General features: G+C 53.0%; 2 protein-coding genes and 1 non-coding gene across 10 annotated transcripts in view; 1 reads left to right on the top strand and 2 right to left on the bottom strand.

The window, feature by feature from the left end:
* Positions 1-1,265, top strand: part of AOPEP (aminopeptidase O (putative)) — a 361,551-nt gene extending 360,286 nt beyond the window's left edge. For all 4 annotated transcript variants that reach the window (XR_010945107.1, XR_010945108.1, XM_067744804.1 and 1 more), the window contains one exon: positions 1,054-1,265. The gene's annotated coding sequence lies outside the window, so the exon portion shown is untranslated. The remainder of the gene's footprint in view (positions 1-1,053) is intronic.
* A 9,601-nt stretch (positions 1,266-10,866) lies between these two features.
* Positions 10,867-18,295, bottom strand: part of FANCC (FA complementation group C) — a 272,627-nt gene continuing 265,198 nt past the window's right edge. For all 5 annotated transcript variants that reach the window (XM_067744815.1, XM_067744813.1, XM_067744814.1 and 2 more), the window contains one exon: positions 10,867-14,667. In XM_067744815.1, the coding sequence (XP_067600916.1) occupies positions 14,524-14,667 (144 nt within the window). In that variant the 3' untranslated portion in view covers positions 10,867-14,523. The remainder of the gene's footprint in view (positions 14,668-18,295) is intronic.
* On the bottom strand, positions 15,347-15,453 carry LOC137228491 (U6 spliceosomal RNA). The gene has a single exon (XR_010945280.1). It is a non-coding gene; the product is annotated as a U6 spliceosomal RNA (small nuclear RNA).

Below are 18,295 nucleotides of genomic sequence, written 5' to 3' on the forward strand. Positions count from 1 at the left end.
GGGGCAGAGGCCGCTGCTGAGCGGTCAGCTCGGGGACCGAGCACGATTCTGGAGGACGAGAGCCTGCCTGGCCCCAGCGAGGATGCACTTTGTCTTGTTACGAATGCAAGGAACATACCAAAAGTCTACGGAAATATAAATCCGCTAATTAGACACCGGTGTCTGAAAGTTCAAATGTATTGAAAGCTGCAAAATTATTCTTTTAAAAATCTAAAACCCAGTGAACCACGAAAGTCGAGTAAGCCCACGTCAGCAGTCGATGGCGTGTGAGTAGAGCTGGGTACTTTCAGAGGAGACTGCCTGTTGTGATTTCCGAGCACGGTGAACTCTCTCTTGTATTTGCAGTCCAGGTTTCTGTGTCTCCTGCAGCCGCCCGCGGGACGAGGCCGAGCGAGCTCCCAGCTGAGGCACTGCTTCTCCGGGCTGTCAATTGGACCCGCCCTCCGGTGCCTACTGAGCTGATATCAGTTCTCATTTTACACACTGGCTCAGTTCAGCAGGAACAGGAGTCGAGCCCTAGAGCAAAGCCTTCCTGTCTGTGAGTGCCCGGCGGCTCGGGAGCTGGGGCTGCAGCCGCACGAAGACAGGCCCGAGCGTCCGCAGCAGAGCTGACCGGCGGCGGAGGCCCCTGCGTATGTGCCCTGTGTGTGGGTGTTGCTAGAGCTCTGCTGACATGACAGGAACGAACTTCCACCCATTGGCGCCACGCCTGCCATGCAGGCAGTGCATACCTCTCTGTCACGGTGTAGGACGGCCCGAAAGCAGTCGGAGTGAGTGCGGGGCTGAAACAGGCTGCCTTTCTAGTATCTGTCCTGTGAACGGAGCCCAAGTTATAGCCGCCGGCTTTCACAGCCCCGTGTGAGCAAAGCGAGTGGCACATGGTGCAGCTGTAAAGCCCCTCTCGGGGCTGTGAGATGTGCCCTGGCCTCCTCCTGTCCTCCGCTCACGGCCCTCTCTCCAGGGCCGAGAGCAAAGGCACACACAAAGGTACTCGTTTACAAGAATTCCTCCGTTGTGACTGGGCAGTAAATTTTATTGCTGTTTCCTTTGCAGGAAAGATCACAGCGAGATTCTTTTTCATGCATCTACTCGTAGCCCTGGTGGGACCAGGATCACATTGACCCTGGACATCAAAGGAAGGATTATGGGGCTGCTAAAGCCATCAGCCGGCAGCAGTGTGCACACTGGGGCGACCTTCCCAGAGGCCGTGGCCCTCACAGTGGAGCCCGTGTCAGAGGCACATCCTTGTAAACGGTCTCCACGGGGCTGTGTGATGCCTCTGTGCCCACCCTGGCTGTGCCACCTCAAGATCCTGAATCTGAATTGAGTCTCCCCTGTGAGTTCAATGCAGTTTTCACACAAAGATGGAAGATACCTGAGGCCCGTCGGAAGACCTGCTGAACCTCCTCCATCCGTCCCTCAGCATGTGGATGTTTGTTTCTGTGCTTCCAGAAGGTCAGGGTTTCTGCGTACTGGGACCACCTCTGCGGGATTACTTTGATTGATAGGTCCCGTATTTAGATTTTCTAAAATTTTAGTACCTTTTGGTAGAAGTACAGGATAACACTCGAAGATGTATTAATAATAAAATGTAATGGGTTCGTTTTTTTTTTTCCTTCCTGTTTGCTTCCTAATTTAATACTGTTTTTGAAAAGGAAAAAAAAAAAAAAACGTGGAAGAAGAGGGTAGTCTCCTCCTCCTGGTGTCATTCTTCTCTCACCTTACTGGTTTTCTCTGTAGTTTTCAAGGTGGTGCTGCTGTTCCTGGGAGGACAGTGGGGCCCCCTGCTCCTGATGGAGGTACCATCGGGCACCCTGGGGTCTGTGGTGATGTTGCCTCTTTTCCCACAAATGTTTGAAGTTAAAAAACAAAAAAAAGCTTCTCAGGACTGTCCAAAGGGAAGGACGGCTTTAAAACGCTCCAGAAGCCACAGTGGTTGGTGCAGTCACGTGATGGCGTGAGGCTGAGCGGAGCGGGAGGGAACTGACCCGCCTGCAGGGGCTGCGCTCGCGGGGCCGCGGACCCGCCGGTGGGGGGACGTGCGGCTCCACACAGCCCTTCCTTAGGAGCTCCTGACCTTCAGAGTTACTTAACAGTGACCGTCATTCCGGAAGGGTTCCTACGGTTTGGTTCTTTGCTGTTACATGTGCTCTGCCTATGGTTGTATGTGCTTTTGTTCACCACGTTGGTGGAAGAATAAACATTCGGTTTTTAAATATGAAGAAATGTCAGGACGCTGTTCTCTGTGAAGACTTCGAATAAATGACTCTTTCTCCCTGTGGTCGGTGTGAGTCTGGTCCTTTGTGCGGCGGAGCAGGAAGCCCGGGCACAGCCTGCTGCTCTGTGCACCACAGGGGCTGCGGGTGACCAACCAGCCTGGTGGTTTGCTTTGGTTTTGTTTTTCCGAAAAGTTAAAGCCACGCTTTGTCATCTTTAGAAACTGCTGAGGCCAAGGTGAGTGGCCGCATGAGTGGCTTCGCGCTAAGATGGCTGGTCCCCTAGCCCTGTGGCCGGGGGTCCCGCGCTGGCTCCGAGCTCGGGTCCGGCCCGCAGGCGGCCGGTCCTGGAGGGGCCGTCGGGACCCGAGCGCCGCCTCGCCGGCTGTGGGTAGCTTGCCTTTCCGTCTGTAGGCTGGCGCTCTTGCGGGAGGGGCTGTGCCTGTGGTGAGGGAGGGGCGAGCGGCCTCCCTCCAGCTTCACCCCGCACCCGCTCCGTTCAGGCTCCGGGACTCCTGGGGCGGGTTCTCCGAGCTGGCCCTCCGTACCTCCCGCTAGGGCTGCGGAGGGCGTGCTGTGGAGGAGCCTGAGGCCAGGGCCTGGCAGGCGCTGCCGGGTTCCAGAGTGGCCACCAGTCAGTCAGAAGACAGGTGTGTAAAGCTAGCACTCTGCATTCTTACACGATTCATTTATTTTGAAAAAAGTTTCATGTGGGTGATGGGCAGGTTCCCCAGGGCACGTCATGGAACTTAGGCTGCTTTATCAGCACGACGCGGGCACCTCCTGAGGGATGCCTCCGTCCAGGCGGGAGTGTTTGCCGAGGGGCCAGGAGCCCCGGGGACAGAGGCTGGCTGTCTCGGAGAGGCAAGGGTGCGGGAGCCTGCCCTCCCCAAGTTCCCCCTGTGGGTCAGGCCTGCACAGTGCTATCCCCAAGGTCATATACTAAGCGACAGGCGGGATTTCAGTGTGTCCATCTGGCTCGGGATTCTCCTCCCCCGAGTCCCTTTCAGGGTGTAGACTGTCTCTTCGGTAATAAACTTCTCAGGGATTCCTGGCCTTGTCCTTCAGCCAGAAGAGACTTGAGACACCTGCGCTCCTCACCCAGTTTGCTGTGAGGGGGGCCTGGCTGGGGCCCAGGGAGCACATCAACTTGAATCTGGAACAGTTACGTCCCCACGGGGAAGTCTGGCACTCACTTTCTCAGGGGCACAACTTCTGATCTTTGCTGCCCCAGGAAGTATACCTTTCCAGCCTGTGTTCCCCCTGTCACGTTCCCAGGGTGAGCGGACGGGACGGCATGAGCTCTGCCCTCCAGGCCGAGTAGAGGAGATGAGCCGACAGGAGCCAGTCTGGTCACAAACCAGGTGATGCCTCCATCCGGAGGGGGGACCAGAGCACAGGAGGCGCCCAGCGTGAGCTTCCATCGGTGCCCTGGTCTGGTGGAAGCGAGGAGGCCCCAGCCCGTGCCTCTTCTGCCGTTGCGTCCGTCGGGCTCCGGACCGCCAGCGGCATTCGTGGCCAGCAGGGGCCAGTCGTGGGAGAGGACGGCTTGCTCTTTCAGCGCCATGGTCGGTCCAGAGCTGTTGGTGGGGTAACTCGGCCTGGTTCGCGGGCTTGTGAAACCCGGGTGAGAAGAGGAGATCTTGTTCCCTGAGCGAGTTAAGGGGTTAATTGCCAAGCGACTGTCCTCTCCCTGGAGAACAAAGGACTCCACAAATGGAGATGCTCCCCTACCCGTCCCCACGTGCCTGGCTGTCGGGACCCGAGGTCGGGGAGGAGATGGGAAAGAAGTCAAGAGAAGGGGTTCAGGTCTCTCTCTTGGCCTCTCTTTTAGGATTAAAGGGTTTCAGGCACTTAGCTTTATTGGAATTTCACGTCAAAACATCGAAATTACAGTCTCCATCCCAAACGAGGTACAGAGATGTCGTGTTAGGCAGAACCCAGTGCCCCAGTGGCAGCAACCAGAAATAGCAAACCTCATCCCTAACGTTAACCCATCGCTTTCAAATGAAGACCTCTGAAAGGTTTCAGGCAGGTATTTCCAGTGCATTCTGGGTTTCCTGCAACTGGCCTGACCGCACGGACACTCAGCAGAGCCCCAGGCAGTGCCGTGGAGGCGGCTAGGCTGCCGTGCAGGGCGGTCTGCTCGCAAAGGGTTGCCTCAGCCACAGCCGGCCTCACCAAAGGCAGCTGGAAAGCAGAAGCTGAGTGACTCATCAAGGGCTGGTTGTTTCAGAGCGTGATGCTCTTGGCCAGCCACCTCCTCATTCTATGGATGGAGCCGGCTGGATGGGAGGGTGAGGCGTGGGAGAAGGAGTCTGCCCAGAACTTCTGCACGGCCGACCTGCCCTGCAAGTAAGCACAGTGTCCCACCATCTCCTGCCAAACAGAACTCGGGGTGTCCCAAGCCTGTGGCCTCCCTGGGGCGGCAGGCCGGCCACACCCCATTCCTGAGAAGTCAGCGAGGGAGATGCTCCCCCGGCACTTGGCCACCAGGTTACAAGTGCCAGCAGGTGACAGGGCTTTGCTAGATGATTCTTTACAGCATCCCTTCCCCAGGGCACCTTGGACTGGACACCTCAGGGTGCAGAGAGAGGGTGGGGAGCCCTCTGTGCAGGGCCCAGCCACGGCAAAGACTCTATACAAGGTGCCGGGACAGTGGTGAGCCCAGGCCTAGACCTCCCGGAGCTGCCTCTGTCCAAGGAGGGCTGGAGCACTGGGGGTCTAAAGCCCAAGGGACCTGGGCGTTTAAAGGGCTGCCTGGACCTCCCAGGGCGGTGCCCAGAGGCCAAGCTCAGTGAGGAGAGCTCTTAACCCCCCAGGCCACTGTCCCCCTCGGCCTCCCTGGCTGGGCCCTGGGGGTTTACAAGGTGGAAGGGAGGAGAAGCTGGTTGGGGCCATTCACGGGCAAGGTTTTATAGATCTTTTCCCATCCTTTGGTGCTGTCTGGGAGATTGATTGGCTAATGAGGTATTTCTGTTCCAGTCTGATGACTAGAGGGTGTGAGAAAAAAAGAGGGAGGAGGCTGTCAGCCAAGCCTGGGGGCGGAAGGAAGTTACCATAAAACTACAAACGTTCCCAGTGGTTCCCAGGACTAGCACAGTCTGCTGAGAGAGCCTCCTGCCTGGATGGTGGGTGGGCATCCGGGCACCCTGGCATCGGAGCATCAGAGCAGAGGCAGACCCGGCCCTGGTGGGAAGGCCAGCCAGAGGAGCCCGCTCTTGGGGGCTGGGCCTGAGAAAGGGGGCTGGTGATGGTACCAGAACCCCGCGCTGGTCTGCATGTGCGTGTCTGGGAATGCGAGTGAGTGCAGAAATGCAGATAAAGGCCTCTCTGACCACACGTTTGCCCTGGTCCAGACACAGCTCCCATAAAACCAATCGGCCCTGCCAAGTGTCGTTTGAGATGAAACGAGTTCAGGGATTTGGCTTCTCGGCCCCAAGGACCGAAATGGGACGAACTGCTCCAGGGACCTGTCCGCGGCCTCCTGTGTCACCCGCCTAGGCCCCCAGCCTTTTCTGGCTGCTCACCACCGCCCGGGTGGCTGAGGGGGGCTGGCTGGGGCTCCCTCGCAGGATGCCCACCTGGGGGGGCAGAGCTCTGCCCCGCCTGGGAGCCTTGCGCCTGCTTCCCAAACAGCTCCTCTGTGGCTTTGTCTGGGAAGCAGAGGGGACTGGGCACACGTTGCGGATTCTGTTTTCTTAAGCCTTCTTCGTGCTCTTTCTGCCTGTAATTTCCTCCAGCTCCGGCCTTTGGGGATGGTTCCACCACTGAAAACCTGGCCCAGAAGGTGTTCTTACCTGTGGGGTGGAGGAGGTGCTGAAACTGCCTGCCGTTTGGGCCCTAACTACACTGCCTCTAGTCCCAGGTTCGGAAAGTTCATTTCCGCTCTAATAGGCTGTCCTTGTCACATGAGGTCTGGCAGGACAGGCCTTGGAAGCAGAAATGTGTGTCCTAAGACTGGTGAGGACGTTCTTGGTAAGATTAGAAAGGCAGGAGTGATGCCTCCGGTTTTCACGTTCTGACTGCAAGATTTAAGTCTCCCAGGACTTTGACATCAGTTACATCTAAGGAGGGAGGCTCAAGACAACGTGAATTATGGGGATAAATCAGCGATTAGATAGGAGCCAATTTTAGAGTTTGCCGATGAGACAGTACAGGTACAATGGTGCCCTTATGTTGGGTTGTAAAGAAAAGACGTAAGGGAAAGGAATTGTAGCTTTATGATTTTATCTGCTTTAATAAATTAAATGATAACGTTGAGGGAGAGAGAACTGCAGACATTGTGGCTTCAGCGCAGCTGGGGGTGGAGAAGGCGTTTTGTAGAGCGAGAGAGTGATTATTAGTGATGGCAGAAGCTGGGCAGATGGACAGATTGACATCAGGGGAGTTGGGTCGTGGCGCACAGACTGCCCCAACTGGGGGGACCAAAGCCCCGGTCCTCAGGCCACCCTCCCTCTAGGTCGGGGTACCTCTTCTTTTTCTAGAAAACTCTCTGTCCAATACTAGAACATAAGTCCTATAAATAGGCTGTAAAGGTGCCACCGTGCTGGTGGCAGAGCAGGGGCGCCAGTGCAGGGGTCTCCTTTCTGAGTTACAGGTGGGGATGGAGGCCTCCTTTTCTCTGCAGCGTCATTTAACAATGAGTCTATCTTGCAACAGACAAATACAAATCTTCCTTCACACATTGATGATTATAAATTCTTTTCGCACACATCACAGATATAAACAGTATATCAACAGAAAGCGCGCGCTGCCCCACCTCGTCCTGCCCCTCCTCCAAGGCCACCGCTGTGAGGAGAGTGGCGGCAGAGACTGAGGCGGTGCCGCAGCACACGCGCGGCAGGGTGTACACCGTTCTTTCAGTGGCTCCATTGTCTGGACATCACACAGCTCAAGAGGCAGTGGTCACAGTCTCCTTAGGTCCTTTTGTTCAGATCCCAGCCCTGCTAGCTGTCACCTGTGTGTAACCTCTCTGGGCTTTGGTTTCCTCATCTATAAACCATGGACAACTTCGTTAGGTGGTTGTGAGAATTAAATGAATTAATTTATGCAGAACTCTGATAACAGGGCCTGGCTTCAGCTATAAAGGTATGTGTTACCCTTTGATGGCTGGTTTACTTTATTCAACCAGCCCTCTACTGATGAACCTGTGAGTTGTTCCCAGTGGGCAGCGATGTGACACTGCACTGCGATAAAGCCCTGGGCATTTCACATATGCCCGGGCACCAGTGTGTCTGTGGGATAATTTCTAGACTTGCTCATGGTGGGCCCACGCAACCTGAAGTGGGGGAAGGCAGCTCTGAAGAACTGGCTTTTTGTTACTAGATAAAAGGATATGTAGTTTAAAAATTTTTTATTCAATGCTCTACCGTGGTAACACATACATAAAATTTACCATTTTAACCATTTTCAAGTGTACAGTTCAGGGGCATTAGGTACATTCACACTGTTGTGCGGCCATCACCACCATCCGTCCATCTCCAGAACTTTTTTATCACCCCAAAGTGAGACTCTCACCTGTTAAACAATAACCTGGAAGAGAATGGAATTCTCTCCTGCAGCCCATGGCACCTGTACGGTAACAGAATTACCATATGATCCAGCAATTCTACTTCCAGATGTATCCCCAAAATAACTGAAAGCAGAGACTCAAAGAGGAATTGGTCCACCGATGTTCACAGCAGTATTATTCACAATAGCCAAAAGGTAGAGATGTCCACCTTCCTATTTTCTGTCTCTCCAAATTTGATGGTTCTAGGTACCTCATACGAGCGACATCATACAGTGGTGTCTTTTTTTGTCTGACTTATTTCACGTAGCAAAATATCCTCAAGGTTCATCCCCGTTGTAGCGTGTGTCAGAACTTCATTCTTTTTTAAGGGTGACTAATATTGCATCGTATGGATATGCCACATTTTGCTTATCCACTCACCTGTCCATGGACAGTTCTATCCACGCCTGCTGTGGGGTCTGGGTTTGCATCTTGCATAGAAAGGGTTCCCTTTCTGGCCTGAGGGCTGAAAACAGGATTCTTGGATTCTGCCTCAGGCCCCTTTCCCCGCTCCCGTGGAGAAGGACCCTCTCCTCCCCTCAAAGGACTAAGAAGTCTTCTCGGAAGCAGTGACCCAAAGGCTTTGAACTTGCAGACCCCAGGCAGTGGGGAGGGGGAGGCCAGGGGCTGAAATCAGGGTTTAATGTGAAAGTCTGCCAACCACAGGTGAGCAAGAAATTCTTAATGAAATACAAGAACATTCTTTCTACATTTTGGGAGTAGGAAAGTCTTGATTTTATAAACTAATTTTGTACTTATCTGAGTAATAGACTGTCTTCTCAGAGTGGCAGCAGCCTTCCAACCACCCTCATCCCTCCTCTTTTTCCAAGCAGAACTGCTCGTTTTCTCTGGAGAAAACCCACAGCCCCAGAGAGGAAACCTCCAGATACTTTGGTGGTAAAGAAAGAGGCCTAGGCATTTTTGTGTGTGTTTATTGTTATCTAAGAAGTAGAGCTCCAGCGTGATTTCTCAGCACCATCTTTCCCTGTTGATGGAAATGCCTTTACCATATATTAAATCCCAGTATGGACTAATTCAACAAATATTGGGCACCTGTTGTATGCCTGGAACTGTTCCAGGCACTTGTATTGGGGACGGTCAAGTATATAAGTAGACTACGTGGGGTCTAGAAGGTGTTATGTGTTAGGGACGAAAGCTGAGGGGTGGAGAGTGGGGTGCCACTGGAGACGGGGGCGTCAGGCCATATGGAGGTGGTGACGTGAGCAGCTGAGGGATGGCTGTGCATGTCTGGGGAAGGTGTGTGTGCAGGACAGTGCATGCAAAGGCCCTGGGCCCCCGTGGCTGGAACAGGTGGGTGTGTGAAGGGGTCACAGAGAATATTAGGTGGTGAAGTCAGAGAGTAAAAGGGGGCCCATACTGTGTAGGGCCTTGAAAGCCACTTTAAGAGTGTTGAGTTTTACTGAATGAAGACGGGAGTTTTTGTCGTGCTCTGATCAGGGGTGTGGCATGATGGAACCAGCAAGGGATCGCTGAGATGCTGCAGAGGGGCCAGGGTGGCGGCGGGGAGAGCAGGCGGATGCTGGTGTCTGCGAGGAGGGCAAGGAGCGGTCCGATCCAGCGACGTCCTAGTGACTCAGACGTGGGGATGAGAGAGGAGTGAAAAATAACTACAGAATTGGGCCTGAGTCCCTGGAAAGACGGGACGGCCATCGACTGACTTGGGAAGACTGTGGTTTGGGGTCAGGGGGTTGGTGGCATCAGCTTTGGACCTGTTAGTTTGACATGGTCACCTGACCTCCCAGTGGAAATAGCCACTGGGCCGTAGGTATTCAGGTCTGCGGTCCGGGGAGGGTGCGGCCCCTCTGCACAGAGGTGGCTCGTGGAAAGCCCAGCAGAGTGAGGGTACACGTGGTGGTGGCCCGGGCGCACCCGCCAGGCCGAGGTCAGGGGTTGAGCAGGGCCCAGCCCCCTCAGGCTGAGGGGAAGCCCTGGAATGTTCCACCAGCCAGAGGAAGCTGTCAGGGAGGATGGAGACCCAGTGGGTCAGGTACTGCCCAGGCTGGTGCAGGAGGCCTGAGAATGGTTGGCTGGAGCCCCAAGGAGGGCCCTCGTCATAATGAGTCGAGCTTTAGAATTTGTGCGTACTCTTCATTATACTCCATCACACTTCACTTTCAGGATTTTCCTGGCTGTTCTTGAACGTTTATTTTTCCATATGAATTTTGGAGTCAGATCACCTAGTTCTCCTATTAGGATTCTATTAAGTCTAATTTATATCTCTAAGACAGTTACTGTTTCTATTCAGGATATCTTTCCAGAAGGAAAGAACCACCAGATAGAGAGCAGTGGTTCTCAACTTGGCAATGTCTGGGCAAAGTTTCGATCGTCGCTCCTAGGCTGGCACCTAGCTCAGAGAGGGTGGGACCAAGCCGCCGCCACAGAGACTTACCCGGTCCCCAGGGTAGTAGCGCCACACTGGAGAAGCCTAGCCTCGAATGCCTGCACGCTGGCTTTCTGCTAAGGGCCCTCGTCTTCCTTTTCTTACTGAGTAGAGTATCGGGCTGCTGCATGGCACTCATCCTTCTGCAGTGCTCGAGAAGAGTAGACAATAGGTAGTGTTGTGGACGTTCTTAATTCTCTTCCGCCCCCCAGGCTCTGGCCCCTTCCAGTCTGTGGGAGATGCAGTTGGCGGTGTCCAGTACCATCACAGAAGCGAAACCAGCTCCACACTTGCTTTCCCAGCTCCCCTTACAGCCTAAGTGCGGGTGGGGGACCTGGGCTTCTCTAGTCAGATGCAGCAGCTGGGACTGTGGCCAGCCCTTCAAGAGCGGGGTGCAGGGGCCTGTCTCGCCACTGAAGGTTGCAGACCTTGCAGGACGAGCTACAAGGGTTGCAGAATTCAGTGACAGCAGCAGCAGCAATTTCCTCACCAGGCCACTCTGAAGCTGGGTTTTGGGCACTGCTGCTGGCTGGCTAGAGCGAGGCCTCGTCTGCCTGACAATTCTGTGGGCTTCTAAATACCCTTTGGATTGCTTCCCTTTTGCTTTCAACATCGTGTCTGTTTCTGTTGCTTGCAACCAAGAATCCTGACTGATTCACGTGGATTCATCATATGGTGAGAAGCACCAGAAGTCGAGATTTTCAACATTGACTTATGAGACTTTCTACTTCTACAGAAAAGCTAAGAAGCGTGACACTTTCAGTATCCAAGCATGCAAGTTTCCTACCCAAAACACCAAGTACAATAAGCTATATCACCGTTAATGTCAGTACTGGGGAAAAAGGGAAGGTCCTACATTATCAACTTCCTTTATTACTGTCAGTCTATATATGAGAGAGATGATTTGGACCCATGCTATAAACAAACTGTGGACTTGAATTTTACAAGAAGGCTTTAAGACACATTTATTTTGCCTTAATTTTGGTTCTTTAAGAGTGAGATGGTTTGGTGATGATTAATAACTCAGGATTGTTTGACGAAACCCATGTCACACCCAGCGTCAGGCAGAGGAAGGATGCCATCACCAGCAGTGCTGGCTGTGGGTGACGTGGTGATGGGCTGGCAGAGGAAGAGGAAGGCAAGGACAGCAACACAGTCAAGTTCATTCTCGTCCTCCTTGGAGAGCACCATTTGGATTCCTTGTCGAATAAGGAAGAACATTCCTCACGTTTGTTCTCACTGTGCAAACGCCAGGCCCCTTTGTGTAACACAGGGACAGGCTCAGTTTAGATTTTCCTCACATGCCCAGGTCCGCATCCTCTCCAGGTATCCCTTCCAGTCCCTGTCCTTGACTCCTCCACTTCGATGGAAAGTGTAGCTTTCTGCTGGCCTCTGGAAGAGCTCCCGTTTTTGTCTAGTACCCTTGTCCCAGCAAGAACGGGGCCGAGAACGGGGCCGAATGAAGAAGCCGGAGCCCAGGAACGCCCGGACAGGGGCTTGTCCCCAGGTGCCCTCTGCTGTCTCAGATGCCTCCTGGACAAGATAAGAGGCCCTCAGCGCCCGGTGTCAGGAAGCAGAGTGATCGTCCAGAAAACCCACGCAGGCTGCTTGCAGTAGAACCGGGAGCGGCCAGCGTCCTGTGGGAGCCACGGGACGCGCGCTTCAAGGTGAGTGGAGCCGCGGGCCGAGTCCCTCCTTCCTGACACCCAGGGGAGCCCGGGGAGGCCGGAGCGCCGGGGCCATGAGTCTGAAACAGCAGAACGAGCAAGAGGGTGGGCTGTGCTTGTCAGATGCATTCCCGCTTGAGCAATGGGGGGAGCAACGTGTAGGTCAATTCCGCTGACACTCAGTGGTAGTATTTAAGTCTGGCTTAAAGGGAAAAAAGGGTATTTATGTGTGACGCACTTCATTTGGTTTTAGCAGCTCCTGCTGACTGCCGGCCCTGCAGTCACTCTCCTCGGCAGATTTCAGACATCTGGTGGCAAGATTCCCAGGCCTAGAGATAAACCACAATTGGTCTTTTCCAGGGGCAGACCTATCTGGGTTTCGTGAGACCTGAAGCTTCCATGACTGGGGAGTAGAGGGAAGCTTTCTCTGAGAAAGATAATACTTAACGAATACAAAATTAGTGCCATGTGACTTTTTATTTAGAATGACAAACTATAAAACAAATTACAAATCTGAAAAAGCTAACAAATTCTGCAAACATCATGAAGTCCTGATGAATAACATAACCTCTGTATTAATGGGTGGTCATTAATGCCTTTTCTCCCTATAGTTTTGGGCTCTGTCCTCTTTGACCCAAGTCCAAGGCTTAGGAGAACGTTAGAGGCTTTGTAAAGGAGTCGGGAAATACTACAAACAGACTGAGGTAAGGTCAGGACAGGAAGGGATTTTCCAGAAATGCAGCTTAAACAATCTGAGATAACGGTCTTGTTTTTATTGTTTGCTGTGAAATACAGTGTGAATGGATGTCCACGTGGAAGCGCACTCCCCACAGGGAGGTCTGGTTCCCAGTGGCCGCTTGGTTTAGGGGTTACTCACTGCCACCACACTAAGCCCTTTTCTTCATGTCCACAGAGGTTGGTCACAGCTTCCCTGGCAAAAGCCAACATAGGAGAGGCGCCCTCAACACCAAGGGAAGCATATGATGATGGCACTAGTGATAAAAGTATTTTAACAATATACCTTTCATACTGTAACATTTCTCTAAAGAAAGGCTCAGGTCAGAAGGTCTTGGAATTTTCCAGATCTTCAGGTGGATCCGTATACCAAAACAAGTAACTCCCCTAAAAGCTCAACCTCTAATACATCAAAACTCTACTTATACTTCAAACAGGAGCCAAGAATGAGGGAAATTCAGAGATGACTGATGCAGAAATCCAAGTGAGAAAAGTCTGGACTCACTCGACAAACAGATCATACACAAAAGAGCAAAAGAATAAACCTGAAAGGAAAAAAATATCTTCAACTAATGTGAAATAAATATTAATGTTGGCGTTGCCAATTCTTTTTTTTTTTAATAAATTTACTTATTTTATTTATTTTTGGCTGCGTTGGGTCTTCTTTGCTGCACGCAGGCTTTCTCTAGTTGGGGTAAGCGGGGGCTACCCTTCGTTGCAGTGCGCGGGCTTCTCGTTGCGGAGCATGGGCTCTAGGTGTGTGGGCTCAGTAGTTGTGGCTCGCGGGCTCTAGAGCGCAGGCTTAGTAGTTGTGGTGCACCCACTTAGCTGCTCTGCAGCATGTGGGATCTTCCTGGACCAGGTCTCGAATCCGTGTCCCCTGCATTGGCAGGCAGATTCTTTTTTTTTTTTTTTGCGGTACGCGGGCCTCTCACTGCTGTGGCCTCTCCCGTTGTGGAGCACAGGCTCCGGAGGCGCAGGCTCAGTGGCCATGGCTCACGGGCCCAGCTGCTCTGCGGCATGTGGGATCTTCCTGGACCGGGGCACGAACCCATGTCCCCTGCATCGGCAGGCGGACTCTCAACCACTGTGCCACCAGGGAAGCCCGGCAGGCGGATTCTTAACCACTGTGCCACCAGGGAAGCCCCCAATTCTTTATTAGAAGTTTCCAATTCCCATTTTAGTGAATAGAGAACTGACACATAATCTCATCCAATGTTTCTAGAACACATCCTGTACCCTCCTGTCAGCCACCTTTGAGGTAATATGAGCTCTTTTGGTAACAGCCAGTGCTTAGCCAGTATAAAGCAAAAAGCCCCAAAGCTGGCTTTATTTCATTGCTAAGCAGTGTTGCTACCCCGTCACCACTACTTGCTACTGGGCTTGGGTGGGCTCTGCTCAGGGGGCACGGGAGGGAAACTTGAGGGATCCTGACTATCCTGGATGAAGAACGTCTTAGGGGAGCAAGAGAGTATCCCGGTGGATAAGACGAAATACCAGTAACAATTACAGGACTTCTTAGAAAAGAGATCTGTGGAAAACAGCTAAGTTACCTTCTAAATTGATCAGTGGTTCATGACCAATTTCTTGGTCCAAAGAGTTTGAAACATCCAAATAATAGTTGTGCATCTTGGTTTGATGGGGGGGGCGGGGAAGGAAATAAAAATCTGTTCTCCCATCCAAGCCTTTTCTTGAGTGATTCTCTAATCGACATCCGGGCTGAACAGGCACAGGGAACGCTGAAGCATAACCCCGTCATTAGTGAGTAAATCTCACTGAATTCAGGCTAAAGCACCTGACTTCTCATTTTGTAAAATATGTGCTACCAGATCTCGCCAAGACGTTTATGGCTCATTCTTGCAACTCAAGGAGGGAATGCATGCGACAAACAGGCCATAAGAAGCGGCCCCACCATTTCATCGCGTAGCCTCCCTGGTTAACTTGCCTGGGCTAGGCTTGCCCACGCAGCTCTGCGAGGAGCTCTCTGGCCAGTTTTCTCGACCTAGGGGCTTCCACACAAAGATGGTCCCATCTGTACAAGGTCTGGTCCAGAAAGCCAATAATCTCGTGCATTATTGCATCAGTCTGAGCCATCTGCAATGAGGACAGAAGAAAGAGAAGGCAAATTAAAACACTTTCCAGACAGATTCATCTCTTCGTCCAGTGGACCAGCTGTAACCATCCTGTCCCCCAAAAGCACCTGCATTCCTATCAGCTCCAAAGGGCTCTTGTTTTGTCTTCAAGGTGATTAGCAAAGCGAATGTGTTCTCAGAGGTGGGCCATCTAGTGAGCAGAGCCACTTCCTAATGCTGGCCCTCTCAGACCCACAACGGCTACAGACAAATGCTGTTTCTTGGAACACCCATCACGAGCTTTGGGGTTATTTGCCATGGGGAGCAGAGGCCAATGAGCATGCTGTGGCTTGACTTCCTGCAAAAGGCTTGCACTACTATGAGAACTGGAAAATGCTGAAAAGAGAGTGCCACCTGTTCTTACACAAACAGCTTTATAAATGGCATTCTTGGGCTGGCGGCAGGCCCACTTGTTTGTTAATAGGCACCCAAGGTTTTAACACTTGATTCTTAAGGGAAGCAGGAAACACAGGAACTGTCAGTTCTGCTAAATACAGCCTTAGCTGTTGGTACCCATAAAGGGAGGATAAGAATCTAATGATTTATCTGCGTGGAGAATTTACTGTGATTTTTTTTTAGACACAAGCATATTGAGAACCTCTGTTTTTGAGAGCAGTCCACATATTCATTTCTTTTTTCTTTTAAATATGGAACGCTTCACGAATTTGCATGTCATCCTTGCACAGGGGCCATGCGAATCGTCTCTGTGTCCTTCCAATTTTAGTCTATGTGCTGCCAAAGTGAGCACCACATGTTCGTTTTTCACGTGTGAATCAAATATTTAAGTAGCCTGAGTAGCCCAAGGTCAGCTCCTCCTCTGTGTCCACACTGGGCCCTTCTGGTAGGGTGACCAGCCGCCCTGGTCCAGCCGGGACTCTCCTAGGGCCCAGGACAGCCTTTAATCCCAGGCCACCCCTGGCCATGAGTCAAGGCAGACTCTCACTGCAGCACGGATACTAAGTGAGTGGCAGCGGGGGAAGCCCTGGGCCCCCTGGACAGCACTGGTGCTCCCCGGCCAGCTACTGGCAGTGGCCCAAGCTGAGAGGGCTCTGCTGGGGGCGGGGGGCAGGCTGCCAGCCTGGGTGGGGTTCACCGTGGCTCTTGGTGTCCACAGAATCCTCTCTTGGTTTTCCTCAGAAGTCACAGATGCTGTAGATGACTTTACGGATGAAACAACATGAGCTTCCCTGGGACGCCTTAGAACAGTTAATTTAGTACCTCAGACCCGAGTGGGGGAAGACTGCCTCCCGCGCCAGTGCCCAGGGACCGTGGGGGCTCCTCGGAGCCGGACGCGGGGCAGCGGTGCCGTCACCGGCCCTCTTACAAGCCACCTCGATGCCCATGTTCCACTTTGTCTCCGGTCACATACAAACCCCGCCTCACTGCCACTGAGGGAGGGGAAGCCGCGTCCTGCAGGGCTCAGCTGAGGGCATCCTTGTGGAGGTCAGATTCATCTTGAGCTCAACAATTATAGAACTGAACTCTATATTTCAGATTCTGGCTAACTTTTGGCTGTTACTGCTATGGTCCAGCAACAGAAGACAGAAGGAGAGGGAGAGAGAAACGTGAGCTCAGGGCAGGACGAGGGGCAGCAGGAATCCGGGCACCAGCCAGGCTGCTAGCGCCTCATCCTCCTCATCGAGGCTCAAGGAGGAGAGAGCGGAGCTGGTAAAGCAGGAACAGGGCAGAGAAGCAGAACAAGGGGTGGGAAGGGCGGGGGTTCTGATGAAGGGATTCAGTGGAGACTCAGAAGCTGAGCCCTGGGGCCCGTGCGGGAGCCTGAGGAAGTGGGGGAGCGTGCTGTGGCCGAGGTTGGGGTGTGAGGCCAGGAGAGGAGGAAGGAGGAAGGTGAGCCGATGGCACAAGGGGCAGCTCAGAGGAGGATCGAAGGCCGCAAAGAGACAGGGCTCAGACGCACAGCCCATAGCGAGCACGGCTCTCCAGCGCTGAGGGCAAGACAAGAGGGCCAAGACCAGGACCCGGGCCCAGAAGCTGGCCCTGCTCCCACCTCTCTGAGTCCACATCAAAGCCAGGCCAGGGCTAGGGTCCTGAGGGTGGTGATGCCAAAGCCCCTCAAAGAGAAAGGCCGTCCACCTGCTCCTGGCCAAGCAGACCGACCCAGGGCTCTTCCCAGGCTGCCCACAGAGGGAGGCACCAAGGAGCCCACGAGGGGCTGGCACTGGGTGGACCCCTGCCACCTGTCCTGCTGTAGCTGCTCTTGCCGGGCTGCCTTCAACCGATCGTGTGGCCACTGCAGGAAAGCTTCGAGTTAGGAAGGCCGGCATGTTTGTTAGTTGAAACAGTTACTGAACATCTGCAAGGACAGCGCCCAGGAGGCGCTCTCAGCTGTGACGGGCTCCAAGGTGCCCGGGAGGCCAGCACCCACCTCCTAAGGAGCCGGTGCGGGAAGAGAAAACACCGAGCTTCATCCTTTAGTTAATCTTCTTTGCAGCTGAGCTGACTTCTGAACGTGAATGAAGGCGCCGGGTTGCCCCAGGCTCAGGTGTGGACCAGCAGGGCTGATGCGTGGCTGCAGGTGAGCTGTTCTGTGGCGATGGGGCTCCAGCATCGGCGGCACCTGAGCTTGGTGACACGACCAGCTCCTGGGCCCCAGCAGCCAGTCTGTGGGTGAGACCTGAGGGCGGTCTGTTGTGAACCTGGACTGTCTGCCCAGAATGGAGGGAAATGTGACTGCAATACAGAAGCAGAGACCTGCGTGTCTCTGAGGAGCTGTCTCTGGGTTACATTCTCTCACACCCTACGTGCCGGGCCGGCCGTGATCTCCTTGGCCTGCTCTCCACTCCCAGGGTGACAGGACACTAGAGGAGCAGGGGTGTGCAGGCTCAGGGAGGAGGGGCGGCCGGGTCTGAGCAGGCTCCACGGGCTGAGGCCCCTCCCACAGGTGTCCAGGGCCTGGGCAGGAAGTCAGAGGTCAGGCAACAAAAATGCCACCAGCACCTGCATGATTCAGAAGTGTCTGCCTTTGACTTTTAAAATAACTTTCAATTTTAGAACAGTTTTAGATTTATAGTTTGACCCAAAAGAAAATACTGAGAAATTCCATATCCCCTACACTCAGTTTTAGTATAGTACATTTGTCAGAATTAATGAACCGATATTAATATGTTTTATTAACCTTATCTTTAGGTCAGGCTTTTCCTCAGTTTTTCCCTAATGTCCTTCTTCTGTTCCAGGATTCCATCCAAGACACCACATTACATTTAGTCATCATCCCTCCTTAGGCTCTTCTTGGCTGTGACAGTTTCTCAGACTTTCCTGTTTTTGATGACCTTGACAGTCTTAAGGAGGACTGGTCAGTTATTTTTGTCAAATGTCCTTCAACTGGGGTTTTTGTCAGTTTGGGGTAGGAAGGCCACAGAAGTAAAGTGCACGTTCATCGCTTCATATCAACGTGACTTATCCCTGCTGATGCTGACCTTGATCACCTGGCTGAGGTAGTGGCCGAAAAGTGACTGACTATTATAATTTACACTTGGCCAGAGAAAAAGTTGGTTGATACCAAGTTCTACAGATATGAGGACATTATTTAACTCTCACCTGTGTAGTTCCCCACCTCAAATGGATTTGGA

The sequence above is a fragment of the Pseudorca crassidens genome, chromosome 7, assembly GCF_039906515.1.
Source record: "Pseudorca crassidens isolate mPseCra1 chromosome 7, mPseCra1.hap1, whole genome shotgun sequence".
NCBI classification, from domain to species: domain Eukaryota; kingdom Metazoa; phylum Chordata; class Mammalia; order Artiodactyla; family Delphinidae; genus Pseudorca; species Pseudorca crassidens.